This window comes from Panthera pardus, unplaced genomic scaffold (genome assembly GCF_024362965.1).
Source record: "Panthera pardus isolate Hobbes unplaced genomic scaffold, ASM2436296v1 HiC_scaffold_2, whole genome shotgun sequence".
NCBI classification, from domain to species: Eukaryota; Metazoa; Chordata; class Mammalia; order Carnivora; family Felidae; genus Panthera; species Panthera pardus.
Genome location: NW_026526765.1, coordinates 127965002 through 127992402, shown reverse-complemented (window position 1 = coordinate 127992402; position 27401 = coordinate 127965002). Strand labels below are relative to the sequence as shown.

Below are 27401 nucleotides of genomic sequence, written 5' to 3'. Positions count from 1 at the left end.
GCTCTTCCTGGAGGAGATTTCAACTGTGAGAGGGATCTGACAGTAATGGAATTACTCCATTCCAGCTGTGAAGATGGGAGGGGGCCATGCAGCAAGGAAGACAGGTGGTCTCTATTTGCTGAGAGGAGCCCCTAGCTGATGGCCAGCAAGGAAATAGGAGCCATTATCCTACAACTGAAAGGAGCTGAATTCTGCCACAACCATGTGACCTAGGAAGGGGACCTCAAGCTCCAGACGGGAACACAGTCTGGCAGACATCCTAATTTCAGCATTATGAGAATTTTAACAGAAAATCCAGCCATACCATGCTGGAATTCTGACCTAGAGACCTGTGAAATAAATACTGAGTGTTGTTCTAAGCAACTGTATTTGGGTCATTTGTTATGCAACAACAGAAAACTAAAAATCCCCCTCTCATACACACACAACATACACACATACAGTGCAAACACAAATGCCAAATGCCCTGTTTATTCACACTTTTATTAATATAATAAAAACAACAGAAGGATGAGGTTTCAATATTTTATTCAAGTTTTACTTTAAGTGATGTTAATTACAGCATTTGAAGGGGAGGATCTAATTCCACACAAAATGGAAGACTCTAAAATGTACCCATTAAACTGCTAAAAAATAAACTGAGTGGCGAGAATACAACAGAAGTCCAATTTAGATTCCGAATGTTGTCACCATGTGATTACAGTCACAGAGACTCTTCCCAGCTTGCAGCTGGGACTCTTAGAAGCTATTTCATACTCTGGTGCAAGGGCAAAAAAAAACACAACATGAGAGGGAATTAAGTCCTGAATTATTGGCTTCATCACATCCACCTTCTCCACCCCAAATGGCACAAAAGAAACAGCTACCACGCCCTGCAGACTACTTTTGGTGTAAAAGAGGTGATGGACTGGGGTGGAAACAGGTCATGAAAATCTGTCTAAAAAAGTCTCTTTCAGATGATTTTGTACACACCATCAGTGAGTCTCTCCTTCATTAGGATAGGAAACCAAAGTTAATTCTCAGGAAGTCATAATTTCATCCATTTACCCAATACCAGTTTACAAAGTGCCTACGAAGTCTCAGCTTCCACTTGCAGCCATTTCTAGATAAAAAAGAAACCTGACAATTCTAGAGGGCCACCAAGGTCCCCCAAAGTCTACAGCTGAAAGGACTTTTCTTGGAATTGGGTTTCTTCTGTACCTCTGAAAGGGTAACACCTTAAAGCTGAATCATCTTTAACCTGGAGGTCTAACATGATATTTAGCAATACTCGCATCCCAGACATACGACATTAAAAGGTACACTAAATTCTGAAGGTAGCTATGCTCAAAATAGTTTAAAATTAAACGATTGTACAGTATTTGTTTATGCCTGAAATTCCAGTCCTAGACCAAGCTTGTGGCCACCAGCATTGACATTCTTGCCATCCAGCAAAGCTGAGAGCGTCAGTTTGATACCTGCAAGGGGAATAACCAGGGACAAGGAAAGGGGAGGGATGGAGGAGAGAAACAAAAAGAAAGGTCAACACAGAGCAGAAAGGTTAACACAAGGAGGAGTACCTAAGCACAATGGCAAGACAACACCAGATTCAAAACCTGCTTCAGCTGTGTGTGATCAGCAGGCAAAAAAACCACACGGCCCATCAGTCCCTGTTACTGAACACCCATCTGATTAATTCCACAGGCTTTCCAAATCCACTTTAGGGAGTCCACTTTACTTTGTCCTCTCATTGCCCCCTGCTACAATCATCTCTCTTCTAGTGGCACCATGCAGTAAGCTTCTTCAGCAAAAGTGCCTTGAAAGGAAGTCCAACCATAAATCAGACTCTGAGATCTCACTCTCGGCATGGACACAAACACACACACGTGCATGCGACTAACTGGTATTTGAAAGTTTGATTCTTTCATCATGTAATCTCAGATTTGTAGAGTTCAAAGACCCAACTTGACCAAACCAATCCCAAAGTGGTATTATCTCCCGTAGTTCTAACATACTATGGACCAGACTAGCCACCTGTGCAGAGGAAATCGGCACAACGGTTTTACAATGAGGATGACTTATGGGCTAGTTTTAAGAATCTGCTAGAAATAAGTATCAGACACTACGTACACAATGGAAAAACAGATGGAAGAAAATAACCAAAAGTGTAACACTCTAGCCTTGGCCTTTTTCTCTCCTACTTACTACTTCTATGCTCCAAATGTTTTATAACAATTCTGCACACTTTTATAAACATTTAATTATAAAACTTTCTCTCCACTCGTTTATAATGTACTATTCAGGCATTATATAAGCAGTAACATAAAGCAGCAAACCAGCACCACAATTTTTCTTTAAGGCAAAGAAACAATTTCACTAACTTTCAAAGCAACGCTTACCTGGCTTTAGGGTCTGAGTGTATCCTAAACCTATCAGGCTGGAGTTGTTCACTTTAGCCTAGTCAAGGAAAAGATAAGACAGAGTGAAATTGTTAAGTACTTTATGTTTTCATCTCCAAAATGAGTAAGAGCTTTGGAACCAACCAACTCAGACCTTCAGAATCAAATTCTCTTTTTTCATGACCACTTTGATTATGAAATTCATTAAATTCAACATGAAATATATCAAATTTGAGAGCAAAGTCTCAGAAAAGAAACTCAAAGAGTCAACACAACTGTCAGTTAAAGGAAAGTTATGGGGTGCCCGGATGGCTCAGTCAGTTAAGAGTCTCACTTCGGCTCAGGTCATGATCTCACAGTTCATGGGTTCAAGCTCTCCATCGGGCTCTGTGCTGATAGCTCAGAGCCTAGAGCCTGCTTCAGATTCTGTGTCTCCCTCTCTCTCTGCCCCTTCCCCGCTCATACTCTGTCTCTCAAAAATAAATAAAACATTAAAATAAAATAAAATAAAATAAAATGCATCCTGGAGCAAAAGAATGACCTAGCCAGTCACTTAAATTTCAGCATTTTGTGAATGCTAATTAATAATTAAGTTCAATAAAGAAGTTGAGTCAATGTTACCCTCATTCCTCTGCCTGAGTTGTAGGAAAATCTGGGCCTCCCCCTGACCCCCTTTCTAGTGAAACAAGGAGAGGTCAGGAGCAGAGAAGGCTCATGTCATGAGAACACCAAGTCCTGGCAAAAGCTGAGGCTGCCAAGGTACGTTTTCCTGCTTGAATGCTGTTTTCAGACCTGACAACTTCCATAAGAAAGAACAAAGCAGGGGGAAAGATTTCCTGGCAGTAAGGGCCCCATCTGGCTGTTCCTTTTTGCTTATACCATCTAATTAATAAGGCCCCTCTTCCTTTGTTTTTAACTGCGTAACTTTAAGGGAGCCAAATTCAGTTCCCATTTCAAATGGGCTGTTTGTAAATTACACAATAACCATCCTGCAACATGAGACTTCCGCATTCCACCCCAAAGGGAAGCAGCCAGCAGTGCCCTGTGACAACAGAGATGAGTTCAACAGGATTTAATGCAAAAATCGTGCAGCAACTCAACCGCGAGCAATGCCACCGAGTCTGCAAGATTAGATGCCAACTACTAAGTGCCAGGGTCTGGTGTCTTAATATCCAATACAAGAGCTGGCAAGAGGATGAAAAATGAGAAGCATTAAATGAACATGAATCCTGAGGGTCCTCTCTCTCTCAAAAAAAATAATAATAGTAATAATTTTTTTAAGCCAGGGGGGAGATGCCTTGGTGGCCAGTCAGTTAAACAGCCCACTTTAGCACAGGTAATGACCTCACAGTTCATGAGTTTGAGCCTACACCAGGCTCTCCCCTGTCAGCGCGGAGCCTGCTTCGGATTCTCTGTCTCCCTCGCTCTCTGCCCCTCCCCTGACTGCCCTATCTCTCGAAAATAAACATTAAAACAATAAAAATAAAAAAATAAAACCTTAGGGTTCAAGGTGACCCCCTTTAGAGTCTGCAGCATGGAACATGGGCTGATAAGAGCAGGCTCCAGAGCAAACCAGTGTGGGTCAAGTCCAGGCCCAGCACCCCAGCACTTACCAGATGTGTGCTCCATCTGCCCTCAGCCTCTCTGAATTTCCAGTTCCTCATTTGTGCAAACAGGGTTGGAATGATATTTCTTTTTTTTTAAAGGCACCTGCCTCAAATAGGTTGTGTAAGAATTAAAGACAGTAACCCACACATAAATGGGCTCCGCACAGTGGCTGGCATCTACAGTAAGAGCTATTACTATCATCACTTTCCTCATTTCAAACTCTTTGCATAGAGAAAAAAAATCTCTAGCTCCAGCATGGAACTCCAGCAATCCAGAAGGATTCCATCCTAAGCTTCAGGTGGAGCCTGGGTGATGCGTGATTCCACAGGTACTCACCGAGAAGCAGGCGTCAGGATCAATCTGATACTTGGCCGCTATTCCAAAGCGAGTGTTACTATTTCCTGCTGTCCAGGCCAGATTAACGGCGGTCTCTAACTTCTTGTTCACCTTCTGATAAATGGAGCCACCAAACTCTGTCCCATCGTTTCTGCAAACAATCAGAGCACAGGTGCCCATCCACCCCTGAAGGCAGGCTGGAGCTGGGCACAGTGGTCCAAGTCTGACAGAGGGCAGGGCTGCTATAAATGGACCAAAATGATCACAAAACGAGTACCAAAGTAGGGAAAAGCCTGATAGGAATGGAACAGACACCAGCTTTGGGAAGGTTCAAAGGAAGGGAGAGGCTAGTTTTCAACCACCATTGGGAACACCCAAAGGCAGGAAGCTGAGGCTGCATGGAATTTGAAATCTGCTTCCAAAATATTCTTTAAAATAGAAGCAGCAACTAAGAAAATGGAATTCTGGGTGATTTTTTTTTTTTTTTTTTTTGCTGCTGCTGCTATGTTACCTCTTTTGTCAATGCATCTATCATAACAGTGGTAAGGGAGTAGAAGCAAATGAGAAGAGAACACAACCAGAAATGGTAAGAAAGTGTGGGCCACCCATGTTCTTCAGAAGGTTACAGCCCTTAGCACCACCAGCTGCAGCCACTGCTGAGCGGGCACAGCCAAAACCCACCTAGCCCCCTGGAGGGGCAGCAATTACAGAAGAACTTGACCTGCAATTCAGACTTTTCCACCTGTGCAATACTCTTGGCCCAAACTGCAAAATCTCTACAGTTCTGATGGGATGAAAAGGAGACACTTGGTGCATTACAAAATGTTTCCGTCTTTCAAAAATGGAATGAAACCGAACTGGACAAACTCCTTCATCTCTTCCAAACACACCACAGTGTGATTTGGAAATATCCCTTTCCCCTCCTTTCCATTTTTAACATAAAACAATGTCAAAGTTCTGCCTCGTCATTTTGGGTGCTTCAAGTAGAAATGTCATCAGAAACTAGTAAGGCAGAGCCCACGTACTCCGGAATTCAGCAAAGAGCTTAGAACTCACTAATCCAGGGACAAACTGCTGATTCACTGCAAACTCCGCTCCTCACTAATATACTCTCCCTAAAGTAGATGCTCATTAAATACATTCTAAATGCTCAAGTTTTCCCCTGAAATTCAGTGATACAGACCTTGTACTTCCAGAAAGTACAAGGCCAGGACAGGCACCCCCTGATTTGCAGGGAACCAGAAAATCCACAGAACAGCAGCTTGTCACAGACAAAACTAAAGTTTTTGATTAACTTTAGTATAACTGAAATCGGGAAATTTTCTTGGGCTCACATGTGTATCTAAAAAATGTCAGATTTTTCATTATATTCTAAAACCAGCAACACTGCCTTCCTGTTGGGAGCTCTCAAAACCATAAACAGAGGGAAGTCATTGTTCAAATTCATCTACATGAAGCACAGAGCACAACTATGACACTTGGGTCTCTGCAAGCCCTAGGACAACCCAGATGGCTGTGTCGGCAGTTTCCACGCCAGCTAAAAATAAACCGTGTCCACTTAATAAAATCAGGTATGTGAGGCTCAGGTATGTGGGGAAAACAGTAAGGGCCATTGCTATTCCTAGAATTGGTGCCAATTTCCAATTCGACACCAAGGAAGGACTTTCCATTTCAGTCATAACTCTAACTTAAAAAACACTTCTATTGCTTGTGTCCTTTTTCCTGTGACATTTTTGTATGTTGCCTTTTTTGAATTTATATACCTTTTTTGACTTTTTTTGGGGGGGGGTGTACATTTCTATGAATTTTAACACGTGTACAAGATTTGTGTGACCACCACCACAATCAGGATAAGGAACAGCTCCACCACCCCCAAATCTCCTCACACCACCCCTGGGCAGTCACACTCTCCCCCACTCCCACTCCAGAAACCACTGGACTGTCCATCACTCTGGTTTTCCTGTGACTTTTTAGCTTCAAAAAACTCAAAACTGGGGTGCCTGGGTGGCTTAGTTGGTTGGGCGTCCAGCTTTCAACTTCGGCTCAGGTCATGATCTCGCTGCTGTCAGCTAAGCCTGCTTTGGATCCTCTGTCCCCACCCCCCCTCTCTTTCTGCCCCTCCCCCCCTCTCAAAAATAAACTTTAAAAATAAATAAATAAATAGGGGTGCCTGGGCGGCTGAGTCAGTTAAGCTTCTGACTTCGGCTCAGGTCATGATCTTGCGGTTCATGGGTTCAAGCCCCGCATCGGGCTCTGTGCTGACGACTCAGCTCAGAGCCTGGAGCCTGCTTCAGATTCTGTGTCTCCCTCTCTCTCTGCCCCTCCCCCACTCACGCTGTTTCTCTCCCTCTCAAAAATAAACAAACATTGAAAAAATAAACTCAAAACTTATTATAATAGATCTGTTATATCATATTAATTCTGTTATGTTAACATAAATAAATAAACTCAAAATAGATCTGTTATATTAATTCTGTTATGTTAAAATAAATAAATATAAATAAACTCAAAACTCAAAATAATAGATCTGTTATATTAATTCTGTTATGTTAATTATACTAATTACAGTAGCCCTTCCTTATCTGTAGGGGATCCATTCCAAGACCCCCAGGGGATGCCTGAAACCACAGACAGTACCGAACCCTACATATAGGCTACATTTTCTCCTATACATCCATACCTATGACAAAATTTATAAAGTAGACGCAGTAAGAGATCAGCAACAATAACTTTCATGATTTTAATAGAACAATTAAAACAACATACTGTAATATAAGTTATATGAATGTGCTCTCTGTCTCAAAATACCTATTGTACTATGTATGGCCTTGTTATGATGATGTGAGATGATAAAATGCCTACATGATGGGATGAAGTGAGGTGAGTGACACAGGCCTGTGACGTAGCATCGGACTACCGCTGACCTTCCAAAAATACATCAGAAGGGGGATCATCCACTTCTGGACCGTGGTTGACTATGGGTAAGTGACATCGCAAAAAGTGAAATGGCAGTTACGGGGGAACTACTGTATAAAAATTTTTCAAAAAACTTTGTAAGTGGAAATGTTATTAAATACTATACATGTACCACTTAACTTTAAGAAGTCACTTCTTTAGTGACCTCTAGTGGAAAGAAAGAAATCCGAAAAAGTTGTCCCCCAATTGTGGCATCGGGATTTTAGAGATGAAACATCCGTTTCCCTTCACCTACATCAGCACTCCACTGCACTCCAATTCCCAAGCTTAACTACAAGGGGCTAAGTCAATCTGCACTTTTCTCTTCCCTTCACTGTACTATCTGGTAGTTAGTCAACTTTTGCATGCTCTGCCATGAGAAGACACTGTATGGAACTGAGATCATCATCCCCTAACCTGGTGTCTCAGATCTATATTTCATTAAGCATGGCAAACTGACCTCAGGCTTCATACAGAGAAAGAGGGGCAGCCACACCTTTCCCCACTATTTTGTTACTAACAATGAAAGGAGTTCCAATGCCCACAAAGGGAAGGGACACTCCACTGGACTGACGTCATGCCCTTGCTGTAACTGATCAGTCATTCTGTACCAGTGACAGCTCCGACCGTCTCTAGAACACAAAGAGCCCAAACCACTTCCAGAATTGGACAGGTGGGAAACAGAAAAAGACCAGCAGGCCATGTGGCTCATGTGATGTCAAAACACTCACTTTAAAGTGATTAAAATGTGAGCTTGAAAAGCAATCCCCCTCCCGCACACACTTACACATGACACTCACGTACTTACACGTTAGTGTGGAGCTGGAATTCGTCAGTCTTGTAGCCAACTGCAAAGTTGCTCTGGGTCACTCGAGACTTTGCAGTCTCAAAATTCATCTGGTAGCCAGCCAGCCAGCCCTCATAACCCAGCACCAGAGCGCCCCGGATCGAAGGGCCGGCGATGTCGAAATCCACGTCACAGCCCAGGTTGATGTGCTCCCGCTTATACCCTGTCTTGATTTTAGCATTTTTTTTCCTGAAGGAAAAGAAATTGTATTAAAGTCATAAGCTAACTCACCTTGTGACAACGATACCAAAAGAATGCAAAAAAAAAAAAAAAAAAAAAAGTTTTAAAGCTCAGGTTATATACAGGGATGGAGGGCAAAGTCAGCACACCCCAGATCTCCCTTAAGCAGCTGCTGTGCCCCAATGGAAGAACACAACCTCTCTTCAACCACAAACCCATCTGCAGAAATGCCACAATAATCAAGTGAGAACATAGGCAAGGGGGGCACTAAGTAATTTTCCTTTACTAACCTCTCCCTGTGCCTAATGTAAGAGCCTACACAGGCATTTATTAGGTAGAGCGCTCATGTAATTATGAAACAGATGTATCTTTGCTATTCTCCAAGTCTATGAAAAAGACACATTATATCTGTCATGAAGGCATCTATCTAAACAGCAGCTTTTTTTTTCAAGCTTTTATTTCAAGAGATACAGAGAGAGCATAAGTGGGGGAGGGGCGGAGAGAGAGGGAGACTGAAAATCCCAAGCAGGCTCCACACTGTCAGCATGGAGCCCGATGTGGGGCTTGAACTCACGAAACCCTGAGATCAGGACCTGAGCCAAAACCAAGAGTCGGATGCTTAACCAACTGAGCCACCCAAGCGCTCCTAAACAGCAGCTTTTAAGGAGATGGTTGCTTTCTTACTTTGTGGTTCACTTAGTAAGTAAATAAAGAAACAAATACTAGGTACATCCCTCCTAAGTAAATATGACAGATAGCTTTTAACTCGGTATTCATGAGATCCCAATGAGCATGTATTTCTGAGACCTGGGTACAGATGTAGAACCCGGGACCCTGTAGTCATGGGGGCTGGGAAACCTCAGAGCCTGGAGCCTGCTTCAGATTCTGCGTCTCCCTCTCTCTCTCTCTGCCCCCGCCCCTGCTCGAATTCTGTCTCTGTCTCTCAAAAATGAATAAACATTAAAATTTTGAAAAAAAAAATACTGGCAATGGATTGAAACATATCAAATATGTTTAAATCTATGAACTCATTCATACTGACACTTAAAACACACACACTGGGCATCTTTAGAGACTAGAGAACCAATGTGTTACTTTGAAACAGTAAATAAAAAGGAAGCAAACGTTTACTACCTTTGATACACTATCTCAGAGTAACCAATAGTTTAGAAGTTTCTTTTTATCAAAATAGTCTACCTAATAAATGAAGAATAAATGATTAAAGTGGAATTATCACCAGTCTGTAACCCCTGAGTGAACTGTGAATAGCACTAACGTACAAAGAAAAAACCCAGCCTTCTATGCACATCCAATGGAAGCATACGTCACCACTTTTATTCTACCCTTTCCCCTCCCCAATGGAATCTAAATGCAATGAAGCCTGTAGACTTACCAATTCACAGTAAATATGAGGGACAGGGTAACAAGTTAAATGACCATAGAGAGGGGCGCCTGGGTGGCTCAGTTGGTTAAGTGTCTGACTTCAGCTCAAGTCATGATCTCACAGTCTGTGAGTTTGAGCCCCGCACTGGGCTCTGTGCTGAGAGCTCAGAGCCTGGAGCCTGCTTCGGATTCTGTGTCTCCCTCTCTTTCTGCCCCTTCCCTGCTGATGCTCTGTCTCTCTCTGTCTCAAAAATATATATAAATATTTTTTTTTTAATTTTTTAATGACCATAGAGATACATACAGCATAGTTTAGTCTATGTGTAATCTTATGAGACAAATGACCTACTTTCAACAAATAAGTTAGAAGGGGGGGAGAAAAAGGCAGAGGAGAATCTAAAAATTAAAGAGATTTAAGGAGGCAAACGACCCAATTTTCACAATTTTGCACAGACAATTTTTTCTATATTAATTTCTATTAATTTCTATATTAATTCTATAAATTAAAAATGAAATCATTTAGGAGCACCTGGGTGACTCTGTCGGTTAAGTGTCTGACTTCGGCTCAGGTCATGATCTCACAGCTCAGGAGTTTGAGCCCCACATCAGGCTCTGTGCTGATAGCTCGGAGCCTGGAGCCTACTTCAGATTCTGTGTCTCCCTCTCTCCCTGTCCCTCCTCCACTTGTGCTCTCTCTCTCTCTCTCTCTCAGAAATAAATAAACATTAAAAAAAGTTTTTTTATGAAACTATGTAAATTTGATCGGACTAGAGATTTAACAATATTAAAGAAAGATGATTAATTTTTTACAATGTAATCATTTTGTGACTAAACTTTTTTTAAAAAATGTGTGCCTCAGCAGCACATGTATTAAAACTGAAACGATACAGGGAAGATTAACATGGCCCCTGCAGAAGGGCGACATACAAATTCGTGAAACGTTGCAAATCTTTAACTACAGAGAACAAGCTGACAGTTACCAGATGGGAGGGGGCCAGGGGTTGGGTGAAATAGGTGATGGGCTTAAGGAGTGCACTTGTCATGATCAGCACCAGGTAATGTATGGAATTGTTGAATCACTATATTGTACACCTGAAACTAATACACAAGACTGTTAACTACTGGAATTAAAATAAAAACAAGTGGCAGCTGGGTGGCTCAGTCAGTTCATCTGACTCTTGATCTCGGCTCAGGGCATGATCTCTCAGTTCATGGGTTCAAGCCCCATGTCAAGCTCTGCACTGATGGCTCAGAGCCTGCTTAGAATTCTCTCTCCCTCTCTCTCTGCCCCTACCCCACTTGTGCTCTCAGAATAAACTAAAAAAAAAAAAAAAAAAAAAGAATCATCATTTAAAGATACATATTGGGGCACCTGGGTGGCTCAGTCAGTTAAGTGTCCGACTTCAGCTCAGGTCATGACCTCACAGTTTGTGAGCTCGAGCCCCGTGTTGGGCTCTGTGCTGACAGCTCAGAGCCTGGAGCCTGCTTTGGATTCTGTGTCTTCTCCTGTCTGTGCCCCTCCCATGCTCATGCTCTGTCTCTCTCTCTGTCTCTCAATAATAAATAAACATTTAAAAAAAATTTTTAAAGATATATATTAAAATATCTACAGATGAAATTATGCAATAACTGTTATTCAAAATAATCTGAGGGTGGAAGAGACTGATTGTGAGTGCATAAATAAAACATAATTAGCTATGGGTTGATAATTATTAAAGCTGGGTGATGGGAACATGATGAAGGTTTATTTTTTTTTTAATGTTTATTTTTGAGAGAGAGACAGAGAGCAAACAGGGGAGAGGCAGAGAGAGAGGGAGACACAGAATTCAAACCAGGCTCCGCGCTCTGAGCTGTCAGCACAGAGCTCAAGGCAGCGCTTGAACCCAAGGACCGCGAGATCATGACCTGAACTGAAGTCGGAGGCTTAACTGAGCCACCCAGGCACCCCCCTGATGAGTGTTTAATATACCAGTCTTTAGTATGTTTGAAATTTTCTATAACAAAAAATTTAAGGTTAAACATTCCAAGTCATCAAGGAGATGAGAATTTCCAAGGTCATGGTTGAAAATAAAGCCAAACACCCTTCACAAGTGACAATGATGCTTACAACTTTTGTTCAAGTTGCTTTGGTACATTTTCACAAGCTTTGAAGGAAAGGAATAACAACCAAACAAATTATCTGTCAATAAGAAAAACTCAAAATAGGGGCACCTGGTGTCATGATCTCATGGTTCGTCAGATCAAGCCCTGTGTAGAGCTCCAAGCTGACAGTACAGAGCCTGCTTGGGATTCTTTCTCTCCCTGTCTCTCCCTGCCCCTCCTCTGCTCATGCGTGCTCTCTCTCTCTCTTTCTCTCAAAATAAAATAAACCTCTTCTGGTCTGCCTACCCTTTGGAGGAAGCAACCTGGGTTTTTGCTTATCCAACTGGCACCATGCTAGTGGGGTGATTGATGAAAGGCAGCTGCTTGGAGGCTGACATTTAGGAAGGGAGGGAGACCAGCACTGTAAAAATCAGGGATCTTATAACCACTGGGTAAAAAGCTGCTGCTGACCAAAGTGTGCTGCTTGTGGCAGGGCCTCTGACCAGTGGTGTGGACCAGCCATCCCAGACCATTTACATGGTGCCTCCTTACCCTGTCTCAATGAATTCTGGCCAGGAGCACAAAGTCCTCAGAGAATAGGCAGTGCTCGGGCAGTGACTCGGGTTTCTCTCCAGGCTTCTGCTCTAATGCAACACTCCACATCTTTGGAGTTTTCCCTCTTTCAAGTATTACTGGGATTTTTTTTTTTTTTTAAGCTATTTAAACAATAGCACTAACTTGACAAGCACCTGAGAGAGGCATGACTCTGATATCCAGTTAACGATCTGGTTTTTCTGTGGTAGGTGCTCAATGTGGGGGCTGGTCCCTAGAGGAGTTTGCAGCCTCATCCATTTGTGGTCTACACTCAGCTCCTTCAGAAGCCACGATGCTTTCCCAGGCTATCCGCCTCAGTAGGTTTGGAAAGCCAGCTTTCACTTCCAATCTCCATAAACCATCAAAACCTGCCTCAAATACCCAGGAGCAATGCGGATACACTGTGCCCACCATCTTGGTTTCTATATGCCATTCTTCAATAAAAGGAACTGAAGCTCCTTGCAGAAATGCCTGATGGCAGGACTAGAGCAAAAGATGAGCCTGCTATATCTTCCGAAGTAGAGCTCAAAAGAAGTGACAGGGGATTATCAAAAGCACACTTGGAGACACGCCCAATGGCCATATCTGAAACAAATGAGGAATCAAATATATTGTGGTAATAGGTTATAACCCACAGAATAAATGTCTGTGGATCCATATCAATATAAATAAATGATTCAATAAATAAATGGAGAAGGAAGAGCTCCTCCTTAGAGTAGAATCCCAATTAATAAATGCAGAAGGCATGATGGGAAGAGAAAATCTTTACCAAACATACTATTTGCAGGCAAGAATCACTATGGATACTAATTTTGTTTTTCAAAAAGTAAGAAACAGAATATTTACATAGTCTCACAGTATCTCCCGACATACCCATTTACAAAGAGAAAAGTAACTTCATAGAGAAACCTGGCAAACACCACTTTAATCAAGTGATCAAAGTTAGTATCACCAGTAAAGAATACTGACATACACATCCTGATATCACGCACAAGACAGACCCAACATCACTTCTGTGGCTGTATAACAGAAGTGTTATAAGATAATAAAATAAATAATATAACAATAATATAACATAATATAATAAAAAGGCATAACCTGAGTTTGACCATGAGGAAACATCAGACAAATCCAAACTGAAGGATTCTACAAAATAATTCATCAATCCTATTTAACAGTGTCCAGGTCATGAAAGACAAAGAAAGACTACGTTCTAGATTAGAGGAGACCAAAGAGATTTGAGGACTAAATGCAATCTAGTATCCTGAAATGGGTCATGGACCAGAACTAAGACATCAGTAGGACAACAAATTAGTTAACTGTATGACAGCCATATAAATTTCCTGGTTCTGATAATTACATCATAGTTATGTAAGATGTTAACATTAGGAGAAGCTGGGTGTATGATGTAAGGGAACCCGACATGCTATTTGTGCAACATGTGTCCCATCTAGTCACTTTGAAAAGCACCAGGGGCTGAGGCAACCAACACACGGTCTTGCCTCCTGATGAGCCCAATAACAGTGAAGCATAATTGGTTTGTGGCTGGGGGATATGGGGCAAAAAGTGCAGCCTCAGGAGCCACATTGCACTTAAAACCCATCTTCTCTCAGTGCTTCTATGTAGAAAACTGGGGAAAGGGCCCTCCCAGCCTGAAAACTGGGGCTGGCAACAATGATCGCTCAGACACTGCTTCCCAACATCGCCGGCTGTCTACAGCCTTGGCCGCTTACATCATTCCCAGCAGCCTCACTCACATGAAACACAGCATTACTAGACCACACAAATCTTGTAGCCCTCCACAGATGAAGCCAGGATGGCCACAACACGCAGCACAGAATCTCACTATAAAACACTGTTAGGGGTGCCTGGGTGGCTCAGTCGGTTGGTTAAGCGTCCAGCTTTGGCTCAGGTCATGATCTCACAGTTCATGAGTTTGAGCCCCACGTCAGGCTCTGTGCTGCTCAGAGCCTGGAGCCTGATTTGGATTCTGTGTCTCCCTCTCTCTCTCTGCCCCTCCCATGCTCATGTGCGCTCTCTCTCTCTCTCTCTCAAAAATAAACATTAAAAAAAAATGTAAGGGGCGCCTGGGTGGCTCAGTCAGTTGAGCATCCGACTTCGGCTCAGGTCATGATCTCTCGGTCCGTGGGTTCGAGCCCCACGTCGGGCTCTGTGCTGACAGCTCAGAGTTTGGAGCCTGTTTCAGATTCTGTGTCTCCCTCTCTCTCTGACCCTGCCCCATTCATGCTCTGTCTCTCCCTGTCTCAAAAATAAATAAAACATTAAAAAAAATTTTTAAAAACAAACAGATAAAACACTGTTAAACGTCCTTGCTAAGAAAACACGTGAGATTCTTACCCTGTGTTTGGTGAGAAGGATGAATCAAAGGTCAGCTTCAGTCCACGTGCAAGCTGAACAGAAAAGAAACATGCCAGGTTTAGTCAAAGGCAGGGCAGCAGAATAAAACTGTGTCTCTTCGCAGTGACCACCATTACCTGATCCTCCACAGTAATCTCTGTGCCTAATGTGTTGTCAGTGTTCCATTTCTCCGTAAACGTCAGACCATATTCAGTCCATCTGTACTTGGTTTCCAGACTGCCCGTCACTTTGGTGGTCTCAGTGTTGGCAGAACCTGAGCTCGTAAATTCCTGTAAAGCAGAGAGAGAGTCACGGCCTGTTCCCCAGGGCTCCACTGAAGCATCCTAAATGGAACGGACTTTCCTTTATGCAAGAGGTGAGACCTGAATGTGTGGAGGCAAAGGCTACTTCTACAATTCAATTCAATATTTAAATACAGATGGGATTAAAGAGCCCTGTTAGTTAAAAGACTCTTACGGGGAATTCTCTGTCAGGAGACAGCTTCCTTCCACCCTGGTAATACATTAGTCTCGACAGGAAGACAATCCCGCTTCCACAATACTTACAGCCAAATACAGACCAAAACCCCTGAGCTCAAGATGACACTGGAGTACATCAACCCCTAAACGTCCTCCTTCCAACAATCCTCACACACACAGTCTAAAAGGGATTACTAATTTTTTTTTTTTTTTTGATAATCAGGTGGCATTGAAAACAGCTCAATTTTAAAAAGAAACAAGGAAAAATGAAACAGAGTTTATTAACTCAGTGAGTATTAACAGCTGCTAAACTAGGGACCTATCAGCAGCATGCCCCTGGACCACCCATCCCATACAGGATGCAATGAATGTGACAACCACAAACTGCCACAATCAAAAAGGTCCTTTCAGGGCACCTGGGGGGCTCAGTTAGTTAAGCGTCCAACTCTTGATTTGAGCTCAGGTCATGATCTCACGGCTGTGACATTGAGCCCCGTGTCAGGCTCCTTGCTGAGCACAGAGCCTGTTTAACATTCTCTCCTTCTCTCTCCCTCTGCCCCTTCCCGACTTATGTGCGCACTCTCTCTCTCTCTCAAAAAAATAAAAAAAAATTTTTTAATTTAAAAAAAGGTCCTTTCATTGGACTCTGCCACCCAGGACACGGTAGTTATCCTCTCCACTGATCTACGATAAACCCCCATGCTCCATGTCGGTCAGACAACTTACCAGTCCATTCTCAGATTTTGTCTTCAAATCGAGTTTGATTAAGCCAAATCCTAAAGAAAGAACATGGGAACTGTTAATAGGCTAAATAACCAGCTCAAGAGCAGCATCTCTGCCTCCCTTCTCCTGTTTCAAGATGCCGTGAGTGTGCAGGGTGCCTGTCTCCACTGCTGCCTGCCTACGTGTGGAACTTTGGCTACCGAACAGTGGCTGTGCGCTCCCAGCAGAATGACAGGGAAAGGTACGGGACAGTGTGAGCACAGGCCTAAGGATGGGCAACACTTAGAAATTGCACTCCATGACCACGGCACACACAGAGCTGCTCCCGCCTGTGGGAGAGGAAACCAGGGCGTCCACTTGTCTGCAGTGATTCGTAAGCCTGCCCTTACCAGGTATACAAACCAACACTGCTTTATTAGGCATAGTAGGCTTGTCTTTTTTTTCCCCCGACATCAAAGTTCTGAGAGTTGACCCACCCAGGCCTCCCGAACTGTGAGGGGTAAAATCCCAAACATGCCAACCCAGCCCATTAGCTCCGAAACACTCACCATAACCCTTGGTGAAGACATCCCTGGCACATTTGCCAAGATCAGCATACGTGGGAGGTACAGCCATCTTCTGCTACAATAAAAGAATCACCAGAAGACACACATCAGTAATTAGGGAAATTAGTTGTCCATCAATAAAAATTATTAGCTATAATTAACCACCAATAAAAATCATCAGCACAGAGTCCCAGGCACTTTATTCTCCCAGGTGTGCACAGAGAAGCCTTGCTCTCTCGTGCCTCCTCATGTCGAGAGGTAGAGACACCCAGGTAAGTTCTGTCGACAGCAGACCAGCCTGCCTTTAGACCTCTTCTTCCTTGGCACCCCCAGACTGAGCACAAGTGCAGAATATAGCAGCAGTCGGTAAACATTTGCTGAATGAATTAACTGTCAAAGAGAAATTCCCACGAGCCAGCTACTTTACTGAATCGCAGGACTCTTGCCAATAAAACATATCTTCTTACAAAATGTCGGCTGCTATGGCATTCAGTGTACTGAATAGAAATCAGAGCTTTTCAGGCCATCCTATTTTCCATATGGTTCTGATTTCATCCATTCCAACAAAATACTTACAGAGTACCTACTATGTGCCAGAATAAACGCAACTTTTCAAAAAACTTTGTATTTCAGGGGACCCCATTTTTTTGAGTATCAGATTCCTCACAGAGAATACAGTAAAACCTAACAATTAGGCAACTCTTCACATGGAAGGAGATATAACCACATCGCCTCGCCCCGCCAAAAAAAATCAATTCAAACAAACATCTATTGAGCTACAATGTGACTTTATTTTTTAAAGTACTACTTGAAATTGTTGCATATCACTAAGTCAACAAGCATTTATTAAACACCTCAGGGTTCAAGGAAGGCAAGTAATTCAGAGTCCTTTCCCTAAGGCCACACTGTGTCCCTGAGAGGCTGTATTCTGACGCATTACATACACAGAATTAAAATCCTAATCCAGGACAGCGCGAGCACACACGCGCGCACACACACACACACACACACACACACACAGTGTGCTCCATCCAGGAGGAAAGGAGTCATGAGAAAGCACCATGATCTGCACCTTCTCCATTTCCCAAATCATCAGCCCTAATTAGCAGGAATCCAATTAACCCAAGGATGGTTCCATTAATTTTTAAAATATAGTATACCTAAATTTCCAAACTGAGCCTGCATATATCCCACCTGAAGTCACCGACGTATGCACTCACACAAGCAAACACCTGCACGGCATGTTCCTGGTAAGTGGGAACCCAACGAAAAATGTCTCAATCGGGACGCCTGGATGGCTCCGTCGGTTAAGAAAAATAGTTCAATCGGTCCTAGGGGGAGCAGCATCACCAGGTCCTAGGGGGAGCAGCATCACCACAGGAAGCTGCATTCCTGACATAAGCTTTAACATCCTAGATGCTGCAAGGAGCCCACAGAAGCAATGAGTACGCTATAAAACAAACAACGACAAACTTCCACCACTTGAAGTAATAAAATTGTGGTCCAGGTCCTATGGTACTTTTTTCAGAGGTTCTGCTAATTCCGCCTCCATTCACTTTTTTGTCAGAGCAGAGTGGAGCAGCCCAGCGAGCTGTTTATGATCCTCTTTGTTGCTCTTGTTATCTCTTGCACGTGATCAGGCTGGAACCATGGACAGCTCAGTCCACATTAGGATCAGGGCACAAAGAGCATGGGGGAAGATCCATTTCAGGCTGTCCCCATTGGCTGTTTCAAGTCTGGGGACCCCCCCTCTCGACCTGTCCCCCTTCCACCCCAAGCGAACCTCACAGGCACGTCCACCCCAGGGACAGCCAAAGAAACCATCCACCAGGTCATGCAGAATACCCCCAGCCTAAGGCGTGGATATGTCTCAGCCACAGATGGCCCTGGCCCCTCCCAGAAGCAAGGAAACAAACCTGCATCAAAGGCTGAGGTGATGGAGCCCCAAGGAAACTTGCAGAACATCTCAGCAAAAGATCCAGAACATTCTCTACGGCCACCAGTGCCAACAGGTATCAGTGGACTGAGCACCCCTCTTCAGCGCTGCCCTTCCCCAGCTGGACTGCAAACTCAGCCCCAGGGTGAGGAAAGAGCAGTACAGTGGCAACCTCTCTGGCTCAGCCAAGACCTCCCTGTACCTCAGGGGCCAGGGCGTTCCAAAAAGTACCCTCTGCTGTGGCTCTAGGACCCACCTCACCAGGCACGAACAGCTTTCGCATCAGAGAAAAGCAGATCACTCATCATTTAATGTTCCCCAAATGCTCTCACTCATCACTAATCCCCCAAAAAAAGAACCAGCAAAACCACCTGTCAAAAAACACTCCACCACCAACAAACATCACCCTAAAGTACATGGCCACTAAGGAGATTACCATCCAAACACAAGGGAGCTGGGAGGTCAGAGGGAGCTTGGATGAGGCCAGGTTCTCCTTGCGGCTCCAGCTCAGCACCTGGCAGGGAAGATGCACAGGAACCCCCAGCTGAGCGGAGCCAAACCCACTCCTGGACCTGAGGAAAGACCCACCCAGAAGCCAAGACGCTCCCCTTCACCACAGGCCCACACCTGCTGTGCAACTGTAGCTTCCCCTAGGCTTTTGCTGCAGTCTTCGACTTTCCCCACCCAGTCACCTCCTGCATTTATCTGACAGGACTGAGGCAAGGCCTGAGGCAATGTGCCTCTGAAAAGCTCCGCTTTCTTACAACTGCCAACAGCGCCTAGAAAATGCCCATTTTTACACAGTTCTCAGCACCCGCTGCAAAAATCATCTTGTAGAAATGATTTCCATTCATGTTTTCTCAGGCCGGGACTGGGGGGTGTGAAAGAGACCTCAGCATCCTGCTTTCTCATTTAACACGCTGCCTGTGCTGATTCTAAGGTTGAACCCTGACCCCCTGGCCCCTACCTCCGCCTAGATCAGCTCCAAATCGCTCCAAATCGCTCACCATCTGTCTTGGTGGCATCCACCCAATGTGCCTTCAGAAGCCCAGCCTCTAGAGTCCGAGCGTGAGGCGGGGCACTTTGACACAGGAAAGCAGCCAGCCCTGGACAGATGGGAATCAGAAGCCGGCCTGGGTGAAGGCTTCAATGCAGAGCCTGCGAGCATGGTTCCCAAGGATAAGTGGAACATGAGGGACAGACAGGACTGGACTGAGCAGACCTTCCCACAGTCACTGATGACTTTGAGAAGGACCAGTAAGTCACAGTGGGAGACAGGAGTCCCTTGTTTCCCTCCACTGCCTGTTCGCCTACCTACCCAACCATTCGCTGGCTGACCTTGAACAGATTATGCAAGCTCCACTCCAGCCGAGGAATGAAAATCCAGCCCATACTGGAAACTCAGAGGGGAGAGATAGTATATCACCCAGCACAGTCTGCATAACACTTACATAACCTCCACCTTGGGGGGACATATCTTCCTTGACTCATCAGTTGCCTGTCAGTGACAGCTGCTCTGCTTCCAGCGCCCCCACCACACCCACACGTGCACACCTACCCCCAACTCACACCCTTGAACTCAAAGCAGCCCAGAGCCTGTCATGCATAAATTTATCCAAAATATGTAAAAAGCTATGTGTCAAAGATGACAAGCCCTGGCAAGTAGCAGGTATTCAATACAAAGGTCTGTTTAATGAGAAAATGTGCAAGGAGCATGAAAGTACTTTTATAGTAGAAGGAAAAAAATAGAAACTTAGTATCTGACAAGAGTCTAAGTAAACGGTGATGTCACCAAGCAGCAGGAGCGCCCTCTACAGGGAGGCTGTAGCACCGCCAGGAATGGGGGGTGGAGACAGCCACAACTAGTACCCTCTCCACCCGCCTTGGCCTAAGGAGAACTCAACTCAGGCTGATGAGACCACCAGGCTTCAGAAGGGAGCAGGGCCACTTACTACCTCAGAACAAGGTGTGGACTTTACTCTAAGGGCCTCAGGGAGCCACTGTAGAGTGAGTGACACACCTGTGTTTGAAAGGCTCACTCAACAAACAAATCAGCAAAAATGCAAATGAAAACATCCACTATTGGTGTGGAAAATGGTCACCCCTGTTCACGCCAGTATAGGACAGCCCCTTTGGAGACAACTACTGGCCAATGCGTAAGTGGGCATGCATTAACCTAGAGACAATTCGACTGCTAGGAACCCAGCCAAGGTCCCCAGAGAGGTGCACACGAGGATGCTAACTGCAGCATTAGTTCTGTAACACAAGCCAGAAGAAATCTAAATGTCCACCAATGGGGAAATGAATGAAAATTAAGGTACTTACAAAAACTAAAGAGCACCATGTGGTAATCAAAAAGAATGAGGTGGATTTATGCAAGGTGCCATAGAAAGCTATCTTTGACACATGGCTGACCCTTGAAAAACAGATTTGAACTTCGCAAGTCTACTTATATGTTGGATCTTTTTCAATAAATACAATACTGTAAATGTATTTTCTCTTCCTTATGATTTCGTTAATAGTATTTTTTCTCTAGGGGCGCCTGGGTGACTCAGTCAGTTAAGCGTCCAAGTTCAGCTCAGGTCATATCTCGCAGTTTGTGAGTTCAAGTCCCGCATCAAGCTCTGTGCTGACAGCTCGCAGCCTGGAGCCTGCTTCGGATTCTGTGTCTCTCTCCTTTCTGCCCCTCCCCTGCTCATGCTCTCTCTCTGTCTCTCAAAAATAAATAAACATTAAAAAAAAATTTTTTAAGAGTTCTTTTCAAAAGTAGTAATATTTTTATCCAGCTTACTCTATTGTAATACAATATATAATATATATGCATACATAACATACAAAATATGTGTTAATTGACTGTATAATATCAATAAAACTTGAGGTGAACAGTAGTAGTTAAATTGGGAGGGAGTCAAAAATTAGAGAAGGATTTTCAACTGCATGAGGAGTATGCACCCCTAACCCCCACAGTGTTCAAGGGCCAACTGTAGTTCATTGCACAAAGCAAGTCACAGAAAATGTATAATTCTGCATTATTAGAGGAAAACCCTTTCACACACACGTTTATGCGCTCACACATTTGTGAATGATGGGAAAGCATGTAGGAAGGCTACAAGCCCATCTGTACATTGTGGCTGACTGGGAGCTGCTTCTGGAAATGAAGGGGGTTTAGGAAAGGAGGAGAGTTAAAATAGGATTTTCATTTCTTATTCCACTTTATTAAAGTTGTTTGTACATACTGATAACTTTTTTAAGGACATAAAATTTAAAAACCCAACCAACGTGTCTGAAACTGAGCTACGCTGCCTTCACGATGCCACAATAAGCCACATTCTAAAAGACTGCTGCAGTAGAGGTGCCAGAAGGAAAAGGCCACGTGGGAAGTATCTATCTGGGTTCCAAGAACAGATTCCAACTACAGTGAGATGGCAGGGTTAACAGGCAAGGCCTGCAGGGGGAACATTCTACCCCCAGATGACCACCTGTGGCTCTGGCCACCCTGCCCAGGAGGCAGGAGTAGGGCAGGGCTCCCTAACTTTAATGTGCATGAGAACGGCCTGAAGCACTTGTTCAAAAGCCTCCTTCCCTCCCTCTTAGCCTTTCGCAGCCTAAGAAACAGGCAGGACAGCACTTCTGTCGACAGAGGTAGAATCCTGGCACAGGAGCCGTGGTACCCTCAAAGAGCTAACAACCACTGCGGTGGGGGACACAGGGAGCAGAGTGGCCTTAAGTTCCCAAGACTCAGTCTTGTGAGCAAGGTAACACCTAATGGATTAAGAGACACCATCTTCAAGAGCAAGGGTACAACAGCACTAGGACCCAAACACCAGGAGCCACCCTGCCACGGATTGTCACAGCACAACTGGGTGCCCAGGCAGCAAGGCACAGTGACTATGAGAAGGAGCTATGAGCCTGGCAGAGGATTTACCAGCACCAGCCTTTACTAGCTGTGTAACTTTGGACAAGCCACTGATAACTTACACTCCCAGGGTCTCATTTTGCTCACCTATAAAATGGGGCTAACACTAGTGCCTTTCTACCAGAGCTACTGCAAAGATTAAGTAAGTTAGGTAGGCAGAGCACGTAGGAGTATCTGGCACACGGTGAGGGCTCCATAAATGGCAGTACTAATCACAGTCCATTATTCTGGATATTCTCTGTCCCTTCAGATCCATTTTTCTCCTCCATCCTGCTCTGTGACCCAAGAGCTGATCACTATGGATTGCTATCAAAGGCTATGTATCGTTGGTTTTGGCCAACAGGAGGCACCAGCAGGAGATGGGAGAGAGAGGCTGGAGTACTCATTTCCCAAGCTCCCTCCCTGCTGGGCCTCAGGTGGGCAGTGACTACTTTCCAAGGCCACAGCTCCTGCCAAGGAGCTCCACACTCTACTCACACCTTTGCAAATGGCCCCTTCATTATGCTTTCTTTTATCACCCCATGTAAGTGTGCAACTGATTCGTGCAAGGCCCCTGACCAAGAGGGTAGTCACCTCCACCACCATCACCATGACCATCCTGGATTTCCCTTAGAAAGGGAAAATTGTAGGAAAGCCTTTGGTTCTGCTGTTTCTCTAACATCATTTAAGGTGGTTTGTCTGAGCAGAACTGGGCCAGCACATAGGAGAAGCACCAGACCAGCCAGGGATTAGAACAAAAGCACCTCCCCCTAACTCTGGGGACCAGGAAAAGCAACTTCCCCAGCAGGAGGTTAGCCCAGCTCTGAAAGCCAATATATCAAGCCAACACCATCAGAAGCCTCCTCACACCCCTATCCCTATCTCACGGAAAAGGCAGCCCCTGGTTATGTCTACCGGATGCTGGCAAAGCCGGTGACCTGTGCTCTGAAGCAAGTCTGTGCTCCCAGTACAGCTGCCCTCCCCTCCTACTCCACGAGAGGCTCACACCGGGGAGCCCGGCTTCCTAGGCATTGCTTCTATTTTAAAACACTCTGGGAGATAGGCCACCACCAGCACAGCCTTCCATAAGAAGCCGCAAGGGAATGTAACTGACTTGGGGGCAGCCTGCAGGCCCACCCACCCATCAAGGGAAGAAAAGCCTGGGCTGGCAGGCAGCATGGCAAGGTCTGGGTCCCAGGTGCACCCAGGGCTCCTGTCTGACCTCAGACACCTCACATTTCCTGGAACCTCGCTTCCTGGCTTGACCCAGTGGGGTTTAAATAGACAGTGCTTGGGCAAGTAGATTTGAGAGTCAAGCAGCCCTGAGTTCCAATACCACTCCACGACTCTCCAGATATGGGACCCAGGGCAAGTCACAATGTATATGCATTTCACGTTTCTTCAGCTCGAATATGGGGAAAGAGTATCTGTCTCAGCATCACCGTGAGGACTGCTAATATGAAATACTTAATACAGTGACTGGTACGTGGTAAGTACACAACGACCAGAGAGAGGATTTTATTACAGGTTTACATTTTATAGATTTCTTAGTATAATTACCGCTGCTGTGCAGGTTATCAAAAGGCCACCCTCAACCACAAGGTCCAGAGTCCTCCCTGACCACATGAGGTACTCTTGAGCTGAATATTGTCCAGGTAAGTCCTGGAAGAATGTCTCCTATCTCATCCCAGTAAAAACTGACCTTTCTCCTGATAGACACCCAGTGTCACTGTCCTTGCAACAAAGAGGAGTGACTCCACTGATTACAATCCACTGCCAGGCAGCCTACACACAGCCATACACAAGTTCACTCTGCTCAGCGTGAAAGGAGAACAGTTCCCCTCTGAACAGCAAATTCGACCTTTCAGATGCATCCACATCTATTAGCTGGTGGCAATGGCCCCTTGCCGTGGCAACTTCAGTGTGGAATTACCAGCACTAGAACTAGCCAGACCAGGTCCCAAATCCCAACTCTGGGCTCAAGCCTCCTGACCCATGAAAAAGAGTGCCTCTCTCCCAGGGTTTGCAGGATGGTACATTCAACGTCACACATATGTTAAGCCCCCGCAGAAGGGTGCTGAGCAAGCCCTCAATAAAGAATGACTGTGACGATGATGATGATGGTCACACTTTTATAAAGGAGACACTGAGGAACAAGACAGTGAGTTGACCTGTACTCAATCCTGTGGCTCTTGTCAGAGCTGTGTTGTGAGCTCAATCTGCTCCCCAGGACTCTTTCCAGGACAGTTCTGGAAAAAGGGCTTAGAAGCCCACTCACCCTCACCTCCCTGAGAGCAAGCAGTAAAATGGAGGATTGTGCCCAGGCCCAGCAGAGGACCCCATTGCTCACTTTTCCTCAGTGGATACCAGAAGAGTCTGTGGGGAGCCCAAGGCCACAGACTCTCTGAGTTCCCTGAGGGGGCTGCCTGCAGGTTTGGGCTGGCTCTCTCTCTCTCTCTCTCTCTCTCACACACACACACACACACACACACACACACACATCTTCCCCAGTCACCACCACCAACGATGTCAGGCCATTAAAATTCCATCAAGGGCAAAGTGAACTTCAGTGCCTTGGGAGCATCCCATCAGTAAAGATGGGGGGGGGGGGGGTCAATGTCCCTCATTACCACCAGCTTGAAGGTTACTGTCCACATCTGCCCAGGGTCCAGCAGGATCGGCAGCCCACAGGCAACTCCTCACTATATGGTCTCCCGGAGCCCCTGTGTTTGTGTCTACAGACAGCCCTTGCCTCTACCCAATAGAATAAAAATACAGAAATAAAACTAAGCAATCAACTGAGAGCAGTACCCCCCTCCCCAAGGTCAAGCATTTTATTCAGAACAACTCCAGCAGAAGTTATCGACCCACCCACCACCCACCATCAGAGAAGGGAAAAGCACTTAGGAGAATCCCATTCACCCTGGTCGCCCTCCCCTGCAGGCCCAGAAACACCAGTTCTACAACTTTCCCACAGGACCTGGTAAGTCACAGAATGAAGATAGCACGTTTAAAGCAGTTATGTCAAATTGGGAAACAGTTTTGCGTCTCAGTGCTCTAGGGCTGTACTTTCCGCAGGAGCTCTTTAAACAGGCGTGACCCTCGGCTAAGCAAGACTATTTTCTGGAAGTGAGTGAGATAGATGTGTGTGTCCCTCAGAAAGGATGTCCAAGATGAAGAGAATATGGTCCGGGGCTGCAGCCACTACATATGCCCATTCAATAACTTCACAAATACTTAATGAACAACTACTACAAGACATATGCTGCAATGGTAAAAAAACAAAAAACAAAAAAACAAAAACCACAACTATCCTCCTATCAGTAAGGGTAAGGTGACTCTTGGATAAAAAGGAAGAGCACATTTACCCCCACAGACCCTTCTCAAGTACCTACTGTGTGCCAAATGGCACCACCCCAGGCAATGAAAACAAAGCTGCAAAGGGCTTAAGCCTAACCCTGGAGAACTCATTCCAGAGCTGGGGTGGAGAAACAAGGCAAGCCCTGGGCAGCCTGCCCTGGCCTTGCCAACAGCACATTAGGCAAAGTAGGGGCCCATTCTCTACCTCCTCTGCGGAGGTAAGGCTGGTCAGGGTGATGGAGACCTCAGGTGAAACCTTCCCTCAGGTCTGCACGCACTTCCTGCTTCAACCTGACCTTGTCCATAAACTTAAAAGAATTTTTCATTAATGATCATGGAAGTTACTCAATGCCTGGCACACAAGTGTTTAGCAATAACGTTTAAAATAACAGGGGCTATATTTATTAAACGTTTTCCAGAACACCAAGTGGAGTAGAATGGTCTACAGAGGATGGGCTAAATCCTCCCCAAAAGCCTCAAGTGTCAAGGTTTCTACTGAAGGTTTGCCGTTAATCAACTCATATCATTCTTCCCAAAGATGAATGGCCGCTACAAGGAAAGCTACAATTGCTCCTATTGTACAGATGAGAAAACTTAGGCTTCGTATCGCCCCGGCTGTGTGACCTTGGGCAAGTCACTAGGATTGCAGCCCTGAAATCCAAGGGCTCCAACCAGTTTCGTGAAGGCACAGACGCACTCGGTGAATGAATGAGCAACCGAACCAGGATCTCTCCTAAGGCCAAGGAGGCCACATCCGCTCCCCGCAGGGCGTCCTTTCCCAAGGCCGAGCCTACTGCACAGGCTCCTGCGGCCTAAGTCGACTCTCAGCCTCTCGTTCCGCCCGGTAGGGAGCTGGCACGCGCGGAACAGCGCCGGGCGCCAGCTTCTCCGGGCGTGGACCAGACAGGCCGGACAGGGCGTGTGGGGCTGGGAGCTAGGGGCCGCGGTCGTCACAGGAACTCATGCCGGTGGCGACAGCGTGGCCCGCACAGATCCGTGCGCCCAGCCCGGTGAGTGTGGGGGCAGGCGGTTCCCCGCCCGACCCGCGCTGGCGGGATCGAGGGCCAGAGGGCGCCGCCGGGAAAGGTCACCTAGACCTGCAGCCGGCCTGGCCTTCACGCGGCGGCCCGTGCCCTTCCGCCCGCAGGTCCCCGAAGGATCGAGTCCCAGCCGCAGGCGCCCCCGGATGTCCGGCCTCCCGCTCCCGCGCCCCGGCCCGCTTGCCGCCCGCCTGTGCGGCCTGCTCTGCGCCGGGAGCTCCCGCTCGGCCCCTGGGGCCCGGTCCTCAGCCCCTCGCCCACGCCCGCTCCTGCCCCCCCCACCTCCTGCTCAGCTCCCCAGGGCAGGGCCCGCGACCCCAGAGGCCGGCAGATCGCGGGCCCATGTCCGCAGCGCCTACCTCGGGGGCGGTGGCGGCGGGCTCGGCGGCTGCTACCGCGGGGGCTGCAGCGCGAGGAACGGAGAGCAGCGGCGGGGCCGAGGGCGGGACAGCGCGGACGGCGGCGGCGCGGACCCGCCCCGACCCTGCGCGCCGGGCCTGGCGAGCTCCGCCCCTGGGCCCGCCCCGGACACCGCCCAGGCCTGGGCCCGGGTCCCCAACCAGCTCCTGGCCAGAACCCTTACCTTCCTGCGCCCTCAGTGCCCACCGCGGATGCGTGTGCCCGCGGGCGTGTGCGGGCACGCGTGGGTGCTGCGTGCGCCCGGACACGGGACCGGGGAGGCGTGGGGCTGACGTGTACAAG

At 46.1% G+C, this 27401-nt stretch overlaps 1 protein-coding gene and 1 non-coding gene across 3 annotated transcripts; one reads left to right on the top strand and one right to left on the bottom strand.

Moving 5' to 3' along the window:
• Window positions 1-511: 511 nt before the first annotated feature.
• VDAC1 (voltage dependent anion channel 1) lies at window positions 512-27401 on the bottom strand. 2 transcript variants are annotated; one of them, XM_019421997.2, is made up of 9 exons: window positions 27283-27401; window positions 16472-16544; window positions 15927-15976; window positions 14859-15011; window positions 14722-14774; window positions 8086-8313; window positions 4323-4473; window positions 2379-2436; window positions 512-1457 (listed from the first exon to the last, which is right to left on the bottom strand). In XM_019421997.2, the coding sequence occupies exons 2-9, from the start codon at window positions 16536-16538 to the stop codon at window positions 1366-1368; spliced, it is 852 nt and encodes a 283-aa protein (XP_019277542.1). In that variant the 5' UTR covers window positions 16539-16544; window positions 27283-27401; the 3' UTR covers window positions 512-1365. The 2 variants fall into 2 exon arrangements, with proteins under 2 accessions (XP_019277542.1, XP_019277543.1); XM_019421998.2 differs by lacking the exon at window positions 27283-27401 and adding an exon at window positions 27059-27189.
• LOC128778402 (U6 spliceosomal RNA) lies at window positions 10538-10640 on the top strand. Its single transcript, XR_008423993.1, has one exon. It is a non-coding gene; the product is annotated as a U6 spliceosomal RNA (small nuclear RNA).

Excerpts from the sequence above, each read along its gene's own strand:
- VDAC1 (XM_019421997.2), bottom strand. The coding sequence starts at position 16,538 with ATGGCTGTACCTCCCACGTATGCTGATCTTGGCAAATGTGCCAGGGAT. Across the intron at positions 8,314-14,721 it reads TCCTTCTCACCAAACACAGG|GAAAAAAAATGCTAAAATCA; the intron begins GTAAGAATCTCA and ends CTTTTCCTTCAG. Across the intron at positions 2,437-4,322 it reads ATCCTGACGCCTGCTTCTCG|GCTAAAGTGAACAACTCCAG; the intron begins GTGAGTACCTGT and ends TTCCTTGACTAG.